The sequence below is a fragment of the Anomaloglossus baeobatrachus genome, chromosome 2, assembly GCF_048569485.1.
Source record: "Anomaloglossus baeobatrachus isolate aAnoBae1 chromosome 2, aAnoBae1.hap1, whole genome shotgun sequence".
Taxonomy (NCBI): domain Eukaryota; kingdom Metazoa; phylum Chordata; class Amphibia; order Anura; family Aromobatidae; genus Anomaloglossus; species Anomaloglossus baeobatrachus.
This window is the reverse complement of record NC_134354.1, coordinates 623,920,869-623,942,245: the sequence shown is the minus strand read 5'-3', so window position 1 is coordinate 623,942,245 and position 21,377 is coordinate 623,920,869. Positions and strand designations below refer to the sequence as shown.

The window sequence follows — 21,377 nt, the reverse complement described above, 5'->3', positions numbered from 1 at the left end:
AGTTTTGTGATATACTGTAAGTTTGCATGTGATTAACAGAATAAAACAACTGTGCTTTGTTTGACCATCGTGTGCAACCACATAAATACTCGGTTTACTAAGAAAGGGGCCCACCAGAAGAAAGTTTCTTTGAACAAGTTTTCTTATAAGAAACAGGTGCACATTTTCTTTAGCCTCATCTATGGCTGTTCAGGATCATCTTGCAGAATGGTATCTAACTGTAATTGCAAGTTTCTTGTTTTCTTAAGTGTCCGCCATGAGTCGACTGAACCGTTATCTGTAGAAACCAAGCAGTTTGTAATGACTGTGCAAAAATGCACAGGCAGGAGTGTTAGACAAGAATAAACTTACTTTGTTGAAATGTTGCCAAAAACAGTAAGAAAATATTAACCTTCATTGTGTTGTGTAATAATACTTCTGTTCATGTGAATGCAATGAGACAGCTATTGTGTAAGACTTTCTAATGAAATGTCACTTGAATTTTACAGTACAATACAGTAAACCTTTAATATAGTATTTCAGAGGCCACACTATATTTTTAGCCTTTAAATTTTTCCAAAAATTATTTTGTGTTTAAATAAATTGTCCCTTTTATTATTGCTCCTAGAAGGGTTGTCGTCAGCGTCGCAGTCAAGTAGTGAACTCAGCATCTTTTAGTGGTTTGTGTCGTCTACACCGAGGAAGGCACTGTGCTGGGTTATTATCTGGAGAACTGTCTACATCAGGGGTCCCCAACCTTTTTGACCTTGAGAGCCACATTCAACTTTGAAAGTTGGTCGAGAGCCACATTGTAGAGATGAAGACGTAGTCAAAGCCAATTTAGTAGTAGAAAACAGGAAACAATAATTGGAATTAAAGAACCTTCCCCATATTGTTATCAGAGTGAAAAAGTGACCTCCATACACAACACAATCCACTATACCAAGACCAATAATACCACATAAAAGGGAGAAATACCGCCACACCGTGACTAGACAACATATTACCACCACATAGTGACCGAATACAGGTACATACAAGAGAGTAATACCACCACACCATAATTAGACCACATAGTAACTGAATATTACCACATACAGGGGAGAAATACCGCGACACTATGATCAGATCACATATAACCCCATCCTGGTATATATGGCCCCATCCTGGTATATATGCTCCCATCGTGTCCCCATCCTGGTATATAGCCCCATCCTGATATATGTCTCAAGCATGTCCACATCCTGATATATAGCCTCCCCATCATCCTGGTATATTGCCTTCCCATCCTCCTGGTGTATAGCATCCCTATCCTCCCAGTATATAGCCTCCCCATCCTCCCAGTATATAGCCTCCCCATCCTCCTGGAATATAGTCGCACTCCAGCATACAGTAAAAAAAAAGAAAACAATGAACGATTAACTCACCTACCCTGTGATCTCCCGGCATCCTCCTGCATGCCGGCAACTGACCAGCTTGTAAGTGGCGCAGCGCATGAGGTCAGTGTGATGTGCGGCAGCTGTCAGTGTATTCTCTACTCACCATGCCCACAATTATGTGCGTGGGGAGCAATGAATATTCATAGTGTTAATCGACGGCCGGCTCCTCGCAGTACAGGGACCCAACGGGTCTCTGTGTTCTGATGTATTTCAGCTGGATGCATGCCCGTGGACACACATCCATCTGAATCAGGTACTGGGACAGGCCTGGGCTTGGTCGCAGTGGTGATCTCTGCAATTGCGGTAGTTACGCTCCTGCCTACATGTCCTCTTCGGCTCCTCTGGAGCGCTTATCTGTGCCTGCGCGTCGTCCTCTTCTCTGCAGCCCCAGTGTTGACGCTATGTTGCGGTGCAGTGCTGAGCAGGTCATCTGCCTTAGTCTTGTCGCCGCACTGTTCAAATGTATGCGCGCCTGAAAGACGCGCATACATTTGAATAGAGGCGGGATCTCCAGGTCCTTGACATCACATATGTGTAGGTCTGGGGACTCCCGCAGTGCAGTGTTAGGACCTTAGGTGAGTCACATGACTGTGATGTCACCGAAGGTCATTCTGCAACTGCGGAAGCTTCCAAGATCGTGCAGAACCTTACGATCACTGAAGATTATCCTTGAAAGGCTGGGGGCCCCTCAGAGCGTGGGGGCCCTGAATCAGTTGTCCACTCTGCCCACCAATAACCACTGGTCCCGAGAAACAGATGGCCCGCGGCTCTGTACAGCTACATTTCCAGTGACCGTTGCGAGTGACATGTTGCTCGCGAGCAACGAGTTGGGGACCCCAGGTCTACATGATGTTAGCAGACAATAAATGATACCAAGAACTCAGTGTCGGATTCAGGGAGGGTGAAGTAAAGCACAATTAGTTTTTTAACTACTAGCGGAGGTTAGAGACAAAAAAAAGCTTTTTAAAGGGGACAACCCCATTGAGTGTCCAATGTAAAATTTAACACTCAGAGACTTCTACGTATAATTTATTTTTTCCTTATTCTTAATCGCCACTTAATTTAAAAGTATTTATTTAACCTAAAATGACTTATTAAGCACTTGTCACCATTCCTGACATGTCTAATGCTTGTATTTCTCCAAAAATAAAAACTTTAGAATGTCTTGTCATCACTCTGCATCGTGCCTTTACTATTGCTAAATACTTATTATAAACACATTGGAAACTGTGCATTACAATTCCCTTTATTAGGACGGGGTCACACAAGCGTTTAGCTTTGGATGTGATATGCTAATGACACTCGGCTCAAACTGTGCTTCAGCCGTGATGCGAATGTCATTTACTGTGATCTGATTCTCGAATGTCAAAAGGGAGAGATTAGTTTCTCCATCTTTTCCATTGCCTGTCTCTGCGTATATCAGACTGCACTCAGACATCAGTACAGTCCGATGTTTCACACGCACCCATAGACTTGAATGGCTGCGTGTGATGAGAGACTAACTGCCAAATGCAACATGATACGATTTTTTTCCTCAGTTCGATTAGCACTGAGGAAAACTTGCAGATCTGACCTGCATCATTCCTTCCCTCCAGACTGTGGAAACCTGTACAGAACTTCCCTGCTGCTATCTCTACTCGTAAAAGTGAGAGAAGGGAAGAGGAGAGAGACCAAGTAGGAGCTGTGACTTATTTGTAACATTTTTGCAAAACACTCATCTAGATAAAACAATTACAGAAGCAGGAAAATGATAGAAATGTTATAATTACTCAACTCTGCATTTAGGAGGAAAATTAAATAACAAAGTAACTATTATTTTTCTAGCCTCATAAAATACTGAATTTACTTTCAGTAATTATTGTGGCTAGAATGTCACACTAGGTATGGGGAAGTACCAAGAAAATGGAAGGGAAACCTTGTGTCTAGAGATGGGGGAGATGGTGACCCTTGATGAAATCTACCTCTTGTCCCTGGCTTCCCTCACCACCCTAGATAGGTTCTGCACCTATGTGCCCAGCTGGAAACCTGGCCCTAGGCTGACCCTGATATGGGCCCTAGGTAGGGAACGGATGGAATGACTTCTTCATCAACACCGTTAAAAGACACACAGAGATAACAAACAAGGGAAAATAACAAACAACTTATCTCCAGTTGACTCCGGGAGAGAAACTGGAACAACCACCAACATTCTCCAGATGTATGCAAACCAACTGCTAGCACTGAAGACTTGATAAAGAAACATGAAATATCACCAGCACCAAGTAATAGAAAGTGAAGGTATATAAAGACAAGGGAAGTACTGATGAACAGCAGCTGACATGCTGAGGAAACCCACAGGGTCCTAACGGGAAAGGTATGAAAATTAAGCAGAAGTAATAGAAGGTCAGGGAGCAGTTTGTGCAGCCAAACACTGTGACCTTCCTTTAGCCGGACACCACAGGACTGTCTGCCACCCATGACACATCCATAGAAACAATGTTGTTACTTAAACGTTTTTTTTTCAGGGTTGTGATTCCTACACTGAAAATTCACTCAAGTCTTACAGTTTGTAATCATGTTATCTTTATTTGGCAGGAATACTTGACATTTTAGGATAGGTTATAAGTTATTATAAAATATATAATGAAGCAGATTCACAATAACAAAATATATTAATTTTAATACAAAATGTTTTAGCTGCAAGTATCAAAAAAGTATGTACATTTAGCACAAGTTAAATATATATACATAAGAAAACAATAACTCTACAGTACAAAAAATTAAATATTTGATGTGAAATGGAAAAATGTAGAAAAACACAAAAAAGTTTACATATGTTAAAATTTAGTTATTTAGTAATACTGTATTCATTTGTATAAAATAGTTCGTTTTTTATGCCTGATAAAACCTTAACATGATTTTCAGCTAAATACTGAGCTTCAAAAACGGCATTAATAAATGCACCCAAAACCCTAAGGTTATTGACAAAAATGATTCATATGTTCAAGATGCAGGCATATTTGAGGGACTTTGTAAAAGACAATATTTATAAAAAAAAGGGGGAAAATAAATGTTTATTTACCATGTTCTTGATATGATTGTACATCAGAGTAAGTGAGAATGTCTAGATACTAAACATTCACTAGTCATTATTTGGACCACCCCCTATAATGTTGCCGTCAGTTGGTAAAATTAGACAATGGTCATTAATAAAGTACAGTTAGGACCAATTTTTTCCCCCAAGACAAAGCTATATAAATCACTTCCTAATGGTTGATCTGTGCCAGCAGACCCTAAAAATAATCAACTCAAGTGTCAGTATTTAAACCTAAATGAATAACATTTAATTACTGATCAGTCTCTATGAACTTGATACTCCATTACCTTTGCTTGCTTCCTATTCTCGTGAATTCCATGGGCTGTTTTAACTGCCTTGTCAATACTCGAAGGCTATGAGCGCACGTTGCGTAATTTCATGCGTTTACGCTGCATATTGCACTGCAACGAAACTGCATGCGACCTGCGTCCCCAGCACAATCTATGAAGATTGTGCATAATCCATCCGCACGTTGCATTTGAGAACGCATCGATTTCCATGCTGAAATTTTGTTCCAAATCGCTGCGCTCAAAAAAGCAACATGTCACTTATTTCGTGCGCTTTGGATGCTGCCCCCACTTTGTCTATGGGAGAGGCAGCATCCAGAGCGCATGAAATTGGCATCTATTCTGCAGACACACTGCATCTATTATGCAGTGTTTTTGCAGCGATTTGAAGTGCACATGCACTGCCAAATCACTGCAGATTTTTCAGCATCGACACTATGCAACGTGCGCACATAGCCTTAGGGGTACTTTGCACGCTGCGTCATCGCTAGCCAATGATAGTGATGCCGAGCGCGATAGCACCCGCCCCCGTCGCAGATGCGATATCTTGTGATAGCTGCCGTAGCGAACATTATCGCTACGGTAGCTTCACACGCACTTACCTGCCTTGCGCCGTCACTCTGGCCGGCGATCCGCCTCCTTCCTAAGGGGCCAGGTCGTGTGGAGTCATAGTGACGTCACACGGCAGGCGGCCAATAGAAGCGGAGGGGCGGAGATGAGCGGGACGTAAACATTCCGCCCGCCCATCTCCTTCCTTCCGCATAGCCGGTGGACGCAGGTAGATGTTCCTCGCTCCTGCGGCTTCACACACAGCGATGTGTGCTGCCGCAGGAACGAGGAACAACATTGTACCGACATTATAGAAATGACCGACGCTACACAGATCGCCGATTTACGACGCTTTTGCGATCATTTATCGGCGCATCTAGGCTTTACACGTTGCAACATCGTTACTGGCGCCGGATGTGCATCACTTTCGATTTGACCCAGACGATATTGCAGTAGCGATGTCGCAACGTGCAAAGTACCCCTTAGAGTAGTTGTTTTGAAAGGCAGATCTAGCAAATATCAGCTTTCATACATCATCCTCATGCTCAGACAAGCATCTAAGCATGGGGTTGTAAAATAGAGAAGATCACACAGATGTTTAGATAAGTGCTTGATCTGTAGTTCAAAACAGCTGCTCTAAAGCAGGCTTTACACGCTACGATATATCTAACGAGATGTCGGCGGTGTCATGTCATAAGTGACGCACATCCGGCATCGTTAGTGATATCGTAGGGTGTGACAGCTATGAACGAGCAGAAATACTCACCTTCTCGTTCATCGTTGACACGTCGCTCATTTTCAAAAAACCGAACGTCCTGTTGTTCATTGTTCCCGAGGCAGCACACATCGCTCCGTGTGACACCCCGGCAATGATGAACAGCAGCTTACCTGCAATGCTGAAGGAAGGAGGTGGGTGGGATGTTTACGTCCCGCTCATCTTCGTCCCTCCGCTTCTATTGGCCGGCCGCTGTGTGACGTCGCTGTAACGCCGAACGTCCCTCCCCCTTCAGGAAGTGGATGTTCGCTGCCCACAGCAAGGCCGTTTGGAAGGTAAGTACGTGTGATGGGGGGTTACAACACTGTGCGACACGGGCAACAAATTGCCTGTGCCGCACAAACGATGGAGCGGGTGCGATCGCAAATGCGATCGCACGAGAAATTGACACATGTAAAGCAGCCTTTAGTGCATGAACAGGTCAACTATAACAGCCCGTTCAGCATGGAATTTGAAAGAAAAGCAAGCGATATAAGATCATGGAGCGTATTACAAAGATTCATATCTTTGCAAAAACAGATCAGTATTGTAATTTTAAAAAAAAAGTTCAGTTACTTTTTAAATATTATTCTAAGCAGAAAGTGTTTTTTACTCTCTTTGAGGGCAGCACATTGTGTTATATGTACGGCCCATTGATTTCAATAGGCCCCATATAAAAATTAATTTCCCAAGTGTCCGATCTGCAGAGGAGCTGAATACTTATTGCCAGTGTCCTCTACAGATTGCAGCTGTGATCAGCTTATTTTTAGAGATGGAAGGATTTCTAATGAAAGATGTTTTCAAAATGTCACATGATTATATATAAAACTCTATATAAAGAGGTGGAATTCTTAAATTATAAAAAAAAGAAGACTCATTTCTTCCTCGGATTATATGCAAGTCTGATCATAAATGTCTAGATTCAGGCACATTTGCTGAACAAACACCACAAGTTATCTATCTTATACACATTTCAATTCAAATTCAAAGGGAAAAAAGCTCTTCCTGTCTAAACTCCCACACACACTTAAAAAAAAGAAAAGTTTATCAAGTAAAGCTGAATAGACCAGCAGAACTTGTCGAGTGCAAATGTCACTTCATACGACACAGAGGACAAAGTCTATTGTGCCTATTATTAAATGCTGTTTCTAGAAGTTCACTTTTAGGAATTGAAGAATGAAAATGTATAACATAAAGTCTAACACAAACCTGAATTCTTTTATTACATCTGGAGCACTGGATACAAGAGAGTAAGTACCATAGAGGCAGACTACGTGGCTACCATTGGCAGACACAATCAGAAAAGAGGCCCTGTGCAAGATTAGTTTATGGGGCCCTTTTCAGTCCCATAACTCATCAAAATGCACAATTCTACTTGCTTTGTAGGTAAACATGGGTACCCCAACCTCTTGGGCCCCTGTGCGGCTACATAGGTTGCACCTATATCCGCCCCTGGTGGCTCCTATGCGTTCCTTGTAGAAGGGAGCACCTTCTAAGTGGTAAACATCTTGTTGGTATATAGTTTCGGCAAGGGCAGTTTCATCGGAATCTATCCTGTTTCCGATAGCTTAGAAAAAGCCTGCCATTTCCTCATTTTAGTGCCTGCCTAAAATTTGTAACTATTGCCCATAAAAAGCCATGATAAGGCACAATGTGAGAAACTTGTTAAAGACATAGCCACTCAATACTGCTCACATAATGTGAATTAATAACTTGGTACCAGTTGTATAGATTCAGTGTGAAAGGAATAAAATTACATTTTTTTTCTACTTGCAAACACTATATGATAAATTTAGCAACACAAAATTTTCTGGATAAGCATTGTATACACCCAATACAGAAAAATTAAATAGCTAATAAAGAGAAATATCATGCCAGCATGAACACAATCATCTCTTTCTGTTGAAAGGTTGGTTATAATTTCCATAAATAAGGCAATGTATGATATACACTTAAGTAATACCCATACCTGTATTAATAACAAAGGATTTACAGTACCTAGATACCAAAAATATCAAACACTGTAGGCAAAAAAATATTGGGTTTATCCTTCGTTGGTTTGTAGCTGCCGATAAAAATACAAAATTACAGGTGAATATCAAGGATCTTAAAGGCTCCAAAATAGGTTGCTTCCTGCGCAGGGTCCAATAGTGCTGGATTTGAAGCCTTGATAAATATTTCCTCTCCAGCAAGTAATTTGAAAATGCCGCCTTGGTAGACTGAATATAAGTTGAACGTTGAATTAGTAGACCACACTGTAGTGCTTCCACCCTTTAGTAAGTTTTCAGGAGATTGTCCACTCTTTTTTAATTTACAGACATAAAGCATGAGCTGCAAATTGCTTTGGGTGGTCTTTGGAGCCCCTTTGTGATGTCTGAAGCAAATATTAGCATACACAAAATAAAATCCATCTTGTAGGACCTTTAAGGTTCCATTGTTGTAGCTCATATTTTGTATATTTCCCCAACCTTCTTTATGATTCCAGGACCTCAAGTGCACTATGGTACTGTCACCTTGAATAAAAAAAAGAAAAAAGTGTCATTCTAGCATTGCACTCACTTTTACATACAAATAATTCTGGGAGATGTCAAGATAGAAAATCTCCAAATATGGACCTTCTATGATTTGTAGGAAAGGATTGAAAGTGGTTGTCCTGTTCATGAAATTTAGGGCCTATCAACTGGCTAAAAGTCCCAGATTGGAACACCCCTTCCCTTTAAACATGAATTACCCAAATTAGAGGATCTTGGACCTAAGCCGGATATTTTTCAATTCTTATCTTCATTGTACTTTAGTAACTTTTTTTCCCAGCCTTGGTTTCTAGAACTGGTAATGTGGTTGCTGGCATAGACTGTAAGCAAATGAGTGGAGCCAAACTGGATGCTCAATGGGAGGTCCGAGGACATTTTCTGGACCTGTCACTGTCAAATAATGAATATGCCTGTTGTCTTTAGGTCTATAGTCTATAGTAGATTGCTAAAGTATACTTTTAAATGTGTTTTTTGGGACCGTATGTATAATTAAAATATTGAGCGTACCCCAAAGTATATGTATGTAAATATTTCATATTAAATTAAACCTTATACTTTATATTGATGACCTATTCTTATGAATCAGATCAGATCAGTGGGGGTCTGATACGTGCCACCCCCATCCACTAACTGCCAGGATAGAAGACAGCAGATCAGAGGGGAGTACCGGGTGTCGGACCCCACCGATCTGATCTTTATGACCTATCTAAATAATAGGCCATCAATAAAATAGTAGTAGGGCAAATCTTTAAAAATTTGGGGGTGCAGTCTTTCTGCTGATAGTACAATTCACTCACAGATAGTCACATTAAAGGGAAGCTGTCAGATGCAATATGCACCTAGAAGCATGAGCAGTTCTGGGTGCATAATTCTAACCCCTGCCTACCTGTCCCAGCATCTAGTAGCATATATAAAGAGATCTTTAGAAAAAGTATTTCTAAAGATCCTTTATGATATGTTAATGAGCGCAGGGACCAGTCGTGTGTTAGTTTCCCCCGACTAGTCCGTCCTCTTAGGCCTCTGTCACACGCCCGTGAAAATCACGTACGTGTTTCACGGACGTGTCAAAGATGCGGATTGTCCTCGGTGAGCTGTGTGTATGGCACACGTGTGTTCTCCATGTGTTATCCGTGATAACACACGGAGAACGGGAACTTTCTACTCACCTGTCCCTGGCGTCGCTGTCTGTGGTGCTGATCTTCAATCTCCAGCCCTGCCGACTCCCCGCTGCTGCTGCTTCCGGCCGCAGTGAAGTGAATATTAAATGAGCATAATGAGCGGCGGTCGGCAGCAAGTGACAGCAGCGGCAGAGACAGGAGGGCTGGAGAAGGGGAGTAAAGTTTTTTGGGTTTTTTTAAAAGACACATGTCTTTTCTTCGGTGCGTGTCACACGGAACACATCCGTGTGGTCCGTGTGTGTTACGTGTGACACGTTTGCGTTCCGTGTGACACCAGTGATGCCGGTGAAAAACGGACATGTCGGCGTGTGGAGCATACGGGCACACGTAAGTACGGAACGGACACACGTTCCATGCAAAAATACTTACGTGTGCCCGAAACTATAGGAAAACATATGTCAACGTGTGCCCGTGTCTCCGGTACGTGAGAGACTGCCCATACACAAACCGGAGGCACGGGTGTGTGACAGAGGCCTTAGCATGTTGGTACGTCCACAGGATATTCAATGCCCATTGTCCATTGTCACCGCTTCATGCGCCGGCTTTAGGCTTAGTGTGCTTGATCAGAATGCCTGGCACTTCCAGGCATGCGCACTAGACTTCTCTGAAACTGGGACGCGTACACCCGGCTTCATAGTGCGCATGACCAGAAGTTCTGGGACTTCTGATCATGCGCACTGACCCTAAAGCCGGCGTCTGAAGCGTTGACAATGGACACAGGTATGCGCGTGACTGCTGATGACGCTAGGCAATGGGCATGGTTTCTAAAGATCTCTTTATCTATGCTAGTGTATACAGGGACAGTTAGGAATGGATTAGAAATATGCACCAAAACTGCTCGTGGTTCTGGGTGCATATTGCACCTGACAGGTTCCCTTTAAGAAGATTTGTGAAGGGACTGTATGAAAAATAATGTACTGCTTTTATTCCATTATAAAACATTGGCTCTTTTTTGTAGAATTTCCTTAAACATTGACTGTAGGAAAAAAAAAAACTTAGCCAGGAGTTTGAGTTTATTTTCCAAATCCTGCACCATAATTTTGTGAACTGTTTTCATTACTACTTGTTCCAAAAAAAAGAAAAGGAATAAAAAAAATAGGGCCATGAACCTATGCACTTACATGGTGGTTAAATATGGAGATTTATTTATGCAGAAACATCCCTAACTAATGTCATTCATAAAAGGACTGAAAAAAATCCAAGCTTTGAAAAACATTTAAATAAGAGGACCACGTTGAAAAATGCTTTTGCTTAGAGATTAGACAAGTGGTTGAGTGGTCAATATTTATTTAGGAGAGGCTGACTAAAAGCTAGCAAAAAAATTATATATTTGAAGAGGAATATAAAAAGCTCTCAACAATTTTTGGCAAGATGCGCTATGGTTTGGTTAAAATCATGTAATAATTTTAGCCAAGTTTTGGTCAGTTTATTGCTATGTGCTCTCACAGACCTTATGTGTGGGTGGTCAAAAAAGATTTCCCAAGTGATAACATTTTTAGGAAGAGTTTTCCAGAAGAAAGTGAATAGGAAGGTCAGGTCAGTAGAAACATATATGAACTGGATGATAAACTGCAGAACTGATAATGATTTGCCATTATCCATATGCTAAAAATAAAGCTACATGAGCATATCTATCCAACACTGCACCAAAGATTTAGCCAAAAAAGTCTCATAGATAGCCTCTCCAGGGTGGAGCTCTTGTGATAATCAGGCTTTACACAGCCCCATTACTGTGAAAGAGCTTTTCAAGGAACAGTCATATCCAGATAAACCAGTGTAAACAGGCTGCCAATTACGTGACGAAAATGCTCATTCAAGATGCGATATGAACTTTAAGTGGACTTAAAAATAATTGTTTTCAGCAGCACATCCTGTGCAAATAAGATATGTGCTGCCGAGAACATTGGTAGCCTGTCTATGTAAACAGGCTATGAAAAGTTTTTAAATGTAGTGTATCAAGAAAAAAAAAAAACAACCCTGCTTTCCCTCCCCCGAAATTCTCTGTACATGTCTGGATGTATGTGAACTACTTAATCATTGACTTCCATTATACTTGAGTCAAGCCTTTTAATTTGGGTCCCCACTGACTAAGGGCTCATTCAGACGACTGATCAGTTTGTCCACCTACTGACAAGATCTTCTTTACAATGTGTTTTGTGTAGGATCGGATGGCACATGGAAGCACTTCCGTGTGGCTTCCGTCTATCGGTGCCCCTGCAGAGTCTATGTCTATGTCCCACTCCCCCGCCAGCCCCGCAGCTGCTCGCACAGCAATGTGTCAGCATCTGCTCACATAGCAGTCTGTGAGCGGCGGTAGGGATGACGAGCACCGACATCAGGGGGTTAGCTAAGTTCATTACCTGCGGTGTTGAAGTCCGCTGTACTACTGACATCAACACTCACTGACTTCTATGCCCACAGCAATATCACCTCAAATCTTGCGAGCGGCCCGAGACTGTAACTAGCGGTGACATCACGGGCTCTTCGTGTGACAATGCAGCGGTTATTGAACTTAGTGACGAGCACCGACATCACGATTTCAGTGGAGTTTATCACCGCAGGTAATGCTCCTAGCTAACCTCATGACATCGGTGCTCATCATGCCCTGCGGTGACCTAGGCTGACCTAATGATGTTAGCTCAGGTCACTGCACTGCTCTCAAAGCCAATAGGGAGCATTATGTTCTTCATTGACTAAGACAGAGAGTATGGATCATCATGGGACTCCCTTAGTGGATTACGCCGGACCCGGATTTTATTTTTCATTCAAATACATTGGTGAAAGAGGGAATGTCAAGTATCTGATAGACGCCGTGACATCACTAATGCCAGGGCTTGATGCCAGGTGACATTACACAGCTGGCATCAATCCTATATATTACCCCATTTGCCACCGCACAAGGGCAATGGGATGAAGAGCCAGGATTGGCGCATCTAATGGATGTGCCACTTTTGGGGCAGCTGCGGCCTGCTATTTTTACGATGGGGAGGGTCCAATAACTGTGGATCTCCCTAGTCTGAGAATACCAGACCACAGCTGTCTGCTTTACCTTTACTGGTGATCCAATTTGGGGAGGACCCCACATTTTTTGTTTTAAATTATTTATTTAAATTTAAAATAACAGTGTGGGTTGTCCTCTGTTTTGGATTACCAAACAAGGTGAAGCTGCCAGCTGTGGTTTACAGGCTGCCTTTGTCCGCTTCACTTTAGCTGACTACAAAAAATAGGTGGGACCGCACATCGTTTTTTTTAAATTATATATTTTTTTGATAAGTACAAGGCTAAACACCCTTTATTGCCACATGAAAGGCACTAAAGGGTGCAAGATTACAAAATGCAGGGGAGTGGGACATTATATATGTCTTTCTTATCTATCTTTCTAGATTTTGACTGTATGTAACCCTCTTTCCATTTTTTTGCAGTCCACAAAAAAAATGGAAGGCACACGAACCATATACGGAACGGATACGGTTGTCCCATGGATGCATCCATGGAAAAACAGGACCATTTTTTGCAGACCGCAAAAACAGGACGGTCGTGTAAATGTACCCTTATATGGGGCTTGGGATCCAGGAACAATATCAGGTCAAGTCTCTGTCCTGTAACGATCTTTTAACTAAAGTCCAGTTGAACCCGGACAACCTGAACATCCAGGAATCCATCCACTCATCTCTATTCCTGATCTCTTTGCCATTGATTTTTACAGACATCATAATAGGAAATATACACATATCCAGCCCTGAAATATTACAACAATTATCATTTGCATCACTTTTACTGTGAGATCTGTCTCTCTACATGCTACAAAGCTGTACTTATGCACCAAATCAGAAGGAAAATTATATCAACAACAACAGGAGTGAAAGAAGAAATAGACCTATGAACATGCTAACGCTCATAAGATAAAGGGAATCTGTCACCAGCCCTTTGCCAGCTAATCTTAGAGCAGCATAATGTAGGAGCAGAGACCCTGATTCCACCGATATGTCACTTACTGGGCTGCTTGCTGTAGTTTTTATGGTCTAATTTTATCAGCAGGAGATTAACATTGGAGGACTAATAAATCTGCTGCCCTGTAGTCCTTTATATTCATCTGATCTCTGAATAGCCCAATTCCTCCACCAACAAATAGCAGCTTTCTGCCCATGCATAGTATACACAGAAAGCTGTCAAACAGTGGTGTGGATAGGGTTATACAGAGCTCAGTTGTCATGCTACAGGCATGGCGAGTGCATTCAGACTGACGAAAGTCTGACGTACAACGACTAAACAACTAAAACAACACCACAAACTGGGAGGGAACACAATACAACGGAGGTCCCTGCCACTAGGGAGAGGGGTGAGAGGGCACCTCTTGAACTAACCTCAAGCTGACTCCTGAGCTCCCTAGCACCCCTATACAGGTTCTTTCAACCTGACAGCGAGGAGGATACCTTGGGCCCTCAGATGGCCCTAAACTCACCCTGCCTAGTGTGTAGGCCGACGAGTTCATTAGACTCACCACTACAATATGGAAACACAAGGGAAGGAAAACAAGCAGAGGACATACCGCAACACAAAAGGATAAAGGTCAGCTTCTTAGAATGCTCCAACACAGCTCCTTCCACCAAGGGGGACAGTATACAAATGAGTTTGTATTCTCAGCAGGGATTCCTCGTTAACACCTCTATTTAAACAAGAAGGGGGTGACTACAAAGCTACTGCAGCTGAAGCACTCAGCTAGAGACTGATGGAGAAGCTGCCAGCAGTAAAACTGACATTACCTGTTTAGGCACAAAAGGAAACAAAACCAACTTTAAATGTAGATAACCAGATGGAGATGAGAGGCTGCAGTCCGGAAGCTGTCACTAGTCTCCAAAAACAGGGAGATGACCGTGACATCAGTATTCAGAGAACTACTAGATCTGCGGCAGATAAAACAATGATTTGCAGAAAGCAAACCAGAAAGTGGCAGATCGCTGTAATCAGGGTCTCTGTCCTTACATCGTGCTGCTCTCAGATGGGGAAGCAAAAACCTTTCAACAGATTCTATTGAATAAAAACAAGATTTTTGCACAATTAGCTCCATATTATATAGCCAGGCACTGTGCAGTATTCCAACTTACCTGAAGTGCTGTTACCTAATGTGAGATGTGCAGCTGGCCACGTCTCGTGGTTATGGATCCTTGACAACACTGGATCCGGCATTATTTCTAAAAATGAAATAGAAATTAAGTGATGTAAAACTTTTACAGCAATGTACAATGTTAAATGTAACTAAACCGCAACTTACCATTTCCTATATGAAACTGCTTTTGTGACAGCCCTTGTACTGCCTGGAAATGTCAAAACACAAAACATAAATAAGGAGGAGAATAGCTATAATTATCAGGTAGTGAGAGCTTCCTTCCGCAGTCATAAAGTATGAAAAGGTTAGGAAACTCCGTGTCTAAATCTGTTTAATGCACAAATATGTCATATTAGAGGAACATTAAAAGGTTTTTTACCCCTTTCAAGAAAATGGTCCCCAAACAATTAGATAATTGTTAAAAATAATAATACAGATAATATTCACCTCCTTCTGGTCCAGCGCCAGCTTCAATCTCTATTTTTTGTATTCAGAAGTGAGGTCATGACTACTGTACACATCACTGCTGCAGCCAATCAGCTCAAGAGTGATTAAGACCTCACGAGTAGGTAAGCTCAGTGATTGGCTGCAGCGGTTGTGTCCGCTGAAGTCATGGCGTCACTGCTGCAGCTTAAACCCAGAGATAAGAGCAATAACAGGAAGCCAGCATTGAACAAAAGGAGATTAAAGGGAACCTGTTAGGTCCAATATGCACCCAGACCTGCGAGCAGTTCTGGGCACATATTGCTAATCCCTGCCTAACTGTCCCTGTATACACTAGCATAGATAAAGGGATCTTTAGAAAAGTATTCTAAAGATCTTTTACCGCATGCTAATGAGCGAGGGGACTACTCCCCTGGGCGTTAGTTCCCCGGCCAGTCAGCTCGATGAGCATGTTAGTACTCCCCTGTGGGCATGCCAACATGCTAATGAATGCGCAGCGTCAGAGAATGACCTCACTCACCTCTCCGCCGCTGGATTTCAGCTCAGTGCGTATGACCCCGGAGTTTGGGTAATGTGCACTATGAAGCCGGGTGTACGCGTCCTAGCTTCAATCTGAAGTAGTGCGCATGACCGATACTCCAGGGTTATGCGCATTGAGCCGAAATCCAGCGTTGGACGCGGTGGCAGCGAGAGGTCAGTGAGATTTATCCTCTGACGCTGTGCATTCATTAGCATGTTAGCACACCCACATGGGTGTACTAACATGCTAATGGACCCGACTAGACAGGGGAATTATCACCCCTCGCTCATTAGCACACGATAAAAGATCCTTAGAAATACTTTTCTAAAGATCTCTTTATCTACGATAGTATATACAGGGACAGTTAGGCAGGGATTAGCAATATGCACCCAGAACTGCTCGTGGTTCTGGGTACATATTGGACCTGACAGGTTCCCTTTAAGTACAATTGTTTATCCATTTGTTTGATGACTACTTTCTTGAAATAATATAAATACAGTCATGACCAAAAGTGTTGGCACCCTTGAAATTCCAGACAATGAAATATTTCTCCCAGAAAATTATTACAATTACATATTTTTCTCATACACATGTTTATTTTCTTTTTGTGTATTGGAACAAATAAAAAAAAAGGTACATTGGGCATAATTTTACATAAAACCACAAAAATGGGCAGGACAAAATGGGCACCTTTCAAAAATTGTGGATAAACAACTTTGTTTCAAGTATGTGATGCTCGTTCAAATTCACTTATGGCAAGTAACAGTTGTGCCAACATGGAAGTCACACCTGAAAACACATAAAAAGGGGAGAATTTGTCTGTGTGCCACACTAAGCATGGAGAACAGAAAGTGAAGAGAACTGTCTGAAGACTTAAGTACCAAAATTGTTGAAAAATATCAGCAATCTTAAGGTTACAAAGTCCATTTCCAGAGGACTTGATGTTCCTTTGACCATGGTACGCAATATAATCAATAGGTTTTTCAACTCATGGCATTGTAGCTAATCTCCATGGACGTTGACGGCAAAGAAAAACTGATGAAAGGTTGCAATGCAGGATAGTCTGGATGGTGGATAAGCAGCCCCAATCTAGTTCCAAAGAAATTCAAGCTGTCATGCAATCTCAGGGTGCATCACTGTCAGCACAAACTATTCTTGGACATTTGACTGAAATTAAAAGCTATGGCAGGAGGAACCCACTGCTGACACAGATACATAGAAAAACTAGACTGCAGCTTGCAAAAATGTATGTAAGCCAAAATCCTTCTGGGAAAGCATCTTGTGGATAGATGAGACAAAGATAGAGCTTTTTGTTAAAGCACATCATTCTACTGTTTACTGAAAACTGAATGAGGCTTACAAAGAAAAGAGCACAATACCTACAGTCAAATACGGTGGAGGTTCAAAGATGTTTTGGGATTGTTTTGCTGCCTCTGGCAGTGGGTGTCTTGACTGTGTGTAAGACACCATGAATTCTGAAGATTACCAAAGGATTTTAAGTTGCAATGTAGTGCCCAGTGTCTGAAATCTGGGTTTATGTCCTAAGTCATGGGTCTTCCAGTAGGACCATGACCCCAAACATATTTCAAGAAGTTCCCAGAAATGAATAGAAACAAAGTGCTGGATAGTTATGAAGTGGCCAGCAATGACTTTGGATTTAAATTCCATTCAACATCTGTGGAGAGATCTTAAAATTGCTGCTGGGAGAAGGCACCCTCCAAATATGAGAGACCTGGAGCAGTTTGTAAAAGAAGAGTCCAAAATTCCAGTGGAGATGGGTAAGAAGTTATTGATGGTTATGGGAAGCAATTGATTGCAGTTATATAATACAAAGGGTGTAAACCCAAGTATTAATTTGAGGGTGCCAAGAATTTTGCCTGTCTTATTTGTAAAATTTTATGGAAAATTATGTCCAATTTTCCTTTTTTTTCTGTGTTGTTCCAATGCACCTAAAGTAAATAAACAGGTGTATAACAAAACATATGTCATTGAGATAATTTTCTTGTAAAAATACTTCCTTCTCTGGAATAATTTCAAGGGTCCCAACACTTTTGGCCATGACTTTATAAAATATTATAATATTTCTAATACAAAACTGATAATATTAATAATAAAAATATGACATACATGTGCTGCCAAAATACCCAGTTAAATTGTAAAGCAGGCTTTACACGCTACGATATCGTTAATGAATTATCGTCGGGGTCACGGTGTTTGTGACGCACATCCGGCGTCATTAAGGATATCGAAGTATGTGACACTTATGAGCGACCTTAAACAATCGCAAAAGCGGTCAAAATCGTTTGCCGCGAAGAGGTCGTCCTGAAACAAAAAATCGTTTTCTGCTTATTAGCGATGTTGTTCCTCGTTCCTGCGGCACCACACATCGCTGTGTGTGACACCGCAGGAGCGACTAACATCTCTTACCTGCCTCCACCGGCAATGCGGAAGGAAGGAGGTGGGCGGGATGTTACGTCCCGCTCATCTCCGCCCCTCCGCTTCTATTGGACGCCTGCCGTGTGAAGTCGCTGTGACGCCGCACGAACCGCCCCCTTAGAAAGGAGGCGGTTCACCGGCCAGAGCGACGTCGCAGGGCAGGTAAGTGCGTGTGATGGAGTTAAGCGAGGTTGTGCGCCACGGGCAGCGATTTGCCAGTGTCGCACAACCGACAGGGGCGGGTACGATCACTTGCGATCTCGCTAGCGAGATAGCGGCGTGTAAATCCCCCTTTAGTCTTAAAGGATTTGCCCAAGTTCTATGTGACTGCAGACTTGTGATCCCTCACAGCATGCAGTGTGTGCTGTGCCATGATTCTCTAGTGCCAGGAGCCTTCGAACAAGACTGAAAGTATGCTATCTGCATACATGCAGTCACGTACAGACTAGACATGTGTGGTCTTGCTCAATACAAGTTAATTGATGCCTGATATTCGAATCTGGTGCGAATGTGTCAGAAAGTATGCAAATCACATACTTGTGGTCACCACCCACTCCTGGTGGCAGCACCGGAGAATCCTAAGGGTATGTGCGCACGTTGCTTTTTACCTGCTTTTTACCTGCTTTTTTGCTGCTTTTTCTTCTGCGCTGTTTAATGCCAAAATGGATGTGTTCTTCTATTCAAGCAAAGTCTATGGGAATTTGGGTTTCTTGTTCACACTATGTTGTTCAAAATGCTGCCTTTTTGTGGCAGAACTTTGGTCAAAAACTCAGCTTTGCAGTGCAAAACCCAAATGGCAAAAACAATTGACATGTTGCTTCTTTGAAAAGCTGAGTTTTTGACCAAAGTTCTGCCTCAAAAAGGCAGCATTTTGAACAACATAGTGTGAACAAGAAACCCAAATTCCCATAGACTTTGCTTGAATAGAAGAACACATCCATTTTGGCATTAAACAGCGCAGAAGAAAAAGCAGCAAAAAAAGCAGGTAAAAAGCAGGTAAAAAGCAACGTGCGCACATACCCTAACAGTGTGCACACTGTGTGCTGGGGGGATTCGCAAGTCTGCAGACACATACAGTGACATACAGTCTTGCACCAGAAGTTTGGACAAACCCTTTAAGAACTGCTTTGCAGAAAATACTATTAAATTACTAAAAAAGTGCATTTCAAGGTAACTGAACAAGAATCATTCCAGGTATATCAGTGGGTCTGTAATAAAATTGCTATAGCTTTGTTTACTGGCACTCCTCTACTCAAGACATATGTTACATATTATACCTACTTAATTGAAAGAAGAATTTTAAATCCCCAGCATATTAGTAATATTATCACTGAACTACACTGTCCATAACGCTTGCTTAGTCTACGTAACTATGAATATCTGTGCATCCTACAATATATGTAGCCAATACTTCTCTATATAAAATTTAAGTTGGCTTAGTTCTGTTGATGACTGGGTTAGTGATTTCTTCACGCACAGTTTTTGCAGCATTTATTTTTTCCATTTATAATGTACCGGTTTGTAAAAACACCAGCAATTTTGGAAGTGTTTTTTTAAATACCAATACTCTTTTGTTCACATGAACAAAGTTAATTTTAATCAATAGATCTTGGAATAATAATAACTTCCACAATTGGATGTGTTTAAATAAAATGTCCCTGTGCTGAGATAATCTTATACTGTAAAGGGTGCTTTACACGCTGCAATATCAGTAACGAGATATCGTCATGGTCACGTCGTTAGTGACGCACATCCAGCGCCGTTACCGACATCTCAGCATGCAACACAAATGAGCGACGATCAACGAGCACAAAAACGAGAAAAATCGTTGCTCGTTGACACATCGCTCATTTCCTTAATATCGTTGCTGCTGCCGGTAGGATGTTGTTCGTCGGTCCTGCGGCATCACACATCGCTATGTGTGACACCGCAGGAAAGACGAACATCTCCTTACCTGCCTCCACCGGCAATGCGGAAGGAAGGAGGTGGGCGGGATGTTACGTCCTGCTCATCTCCGCCCCTCCGCTTCTATTGGCCGGCCGCTTAGTGACGTCGCGGTGACATCGCTGTGACGCCGAATGCATCTCCCCCTTGAGGGAGGGATTGTTTGCCGGTCACAGCGACGTCACTAACAAGGTATGTGCGTGTCACGCTGCCGTACCGATAATGTTTGCTGCGGCAGAGATCACCAAATGTACGATGGGGGCGGGTGTATCGCGCTCGACATCGCTAGCGATGTCGCAGCGTGTAAAGTACCCTTAACTGTGTACCTGCTGTGTACTCTGTGTTGTAGCTGTGTCTGACCGTACAGGAAAATGGACTGATCATACCACATCTTCTGGGCAAGGGAGGAAGTAAAAAACTATACAGACATCACAGCACGGGATCACAAATAATTATTTTTTTGAGGTAAAACATTATTAAAAAATAGGCAGTGAAATGTTTTACCTCACAAAAAAAATCAACTGTGATGCTGTGCTGTGCTGTCTGTATACTCTGTTTTGTGTTCTCCTCGGCCCAGGAGATGTGGTATAATCACAAATGCAAAGAAACTTGTGTCAACTGACCTTCTGAGTATAGAGTCCGGTTTTAGATCTACCGCTCGGAGGCCTAGACAAGGCAGAAAGTCCAACAAAGAAAAATATTCCAGTGCAGAGAGGACCGAACTAACAAGACTTGTCATATAAAATTTCTCTTTTATTTTTCCATTAAAATCATTTGCCATGATTAAGGCATAGGCCAAAACGCGTCAGTTTTTTCTCCCTACCACCCCCCCTTTTTCATGGATGTCTGTTTTTCAGCCGTCTGACCATTTGGCAAATGATTTTAATGAAAAAATAAAAGAGAAATTTTATATGATAAGTCTTGTTAGTTCGGTCCTCTCTGCGCTGGAATCTTTTTCTTTATGTGGTATAATCAGACCATACTCCTGAACGGTCACATGGTCATTACACAGTACACAGCAGGGGCTCATATACAAGATTATCGCAGCACAGGGACATTTTTTTTTAACATCCACTTGTGGAACTTATTATTATTCCAAGATCTATTGATTAAAATTAACTTTGTTCATAGGA

At 42.1% G+C, this 21,377-nt stretch overlaps 1 protein-coding gene across 1 annotated transcript in view; it reads right to left on the bottom strand.

Annotated features, from left to right (window-relative positions):
* Nucleotides 1-4,103: 4,103 nt before the first annotated feature.
* Nucleotides 4,104-21,377, bottom strand: part of TNFSF11 (TNF superfamily member 11) — a 63,913-nt gene continuing 46,639 nt past the window's right edge. Inside the window, exons 3-5 of the mRNA XM_075336865.1 lie at nt 15,066-15,108; nt 14,899-14,985; nt 4,104-8,597 (exon numbers count right to left, since the gene is read on the bottom strand). Of these exons, the coding sequence (XP_075192980.1) occupies nt 8,170-8,597; nt 14,899-14,985; nt 15,066-15,108 (558 nt within the window). The 3' untranslated portion in view covers nt 4,104-8,169. The remainder of the gene's footprint in view (nt 8,598-14,898; nt 14,986-15,065; nt 15,109-21,377) is intronic.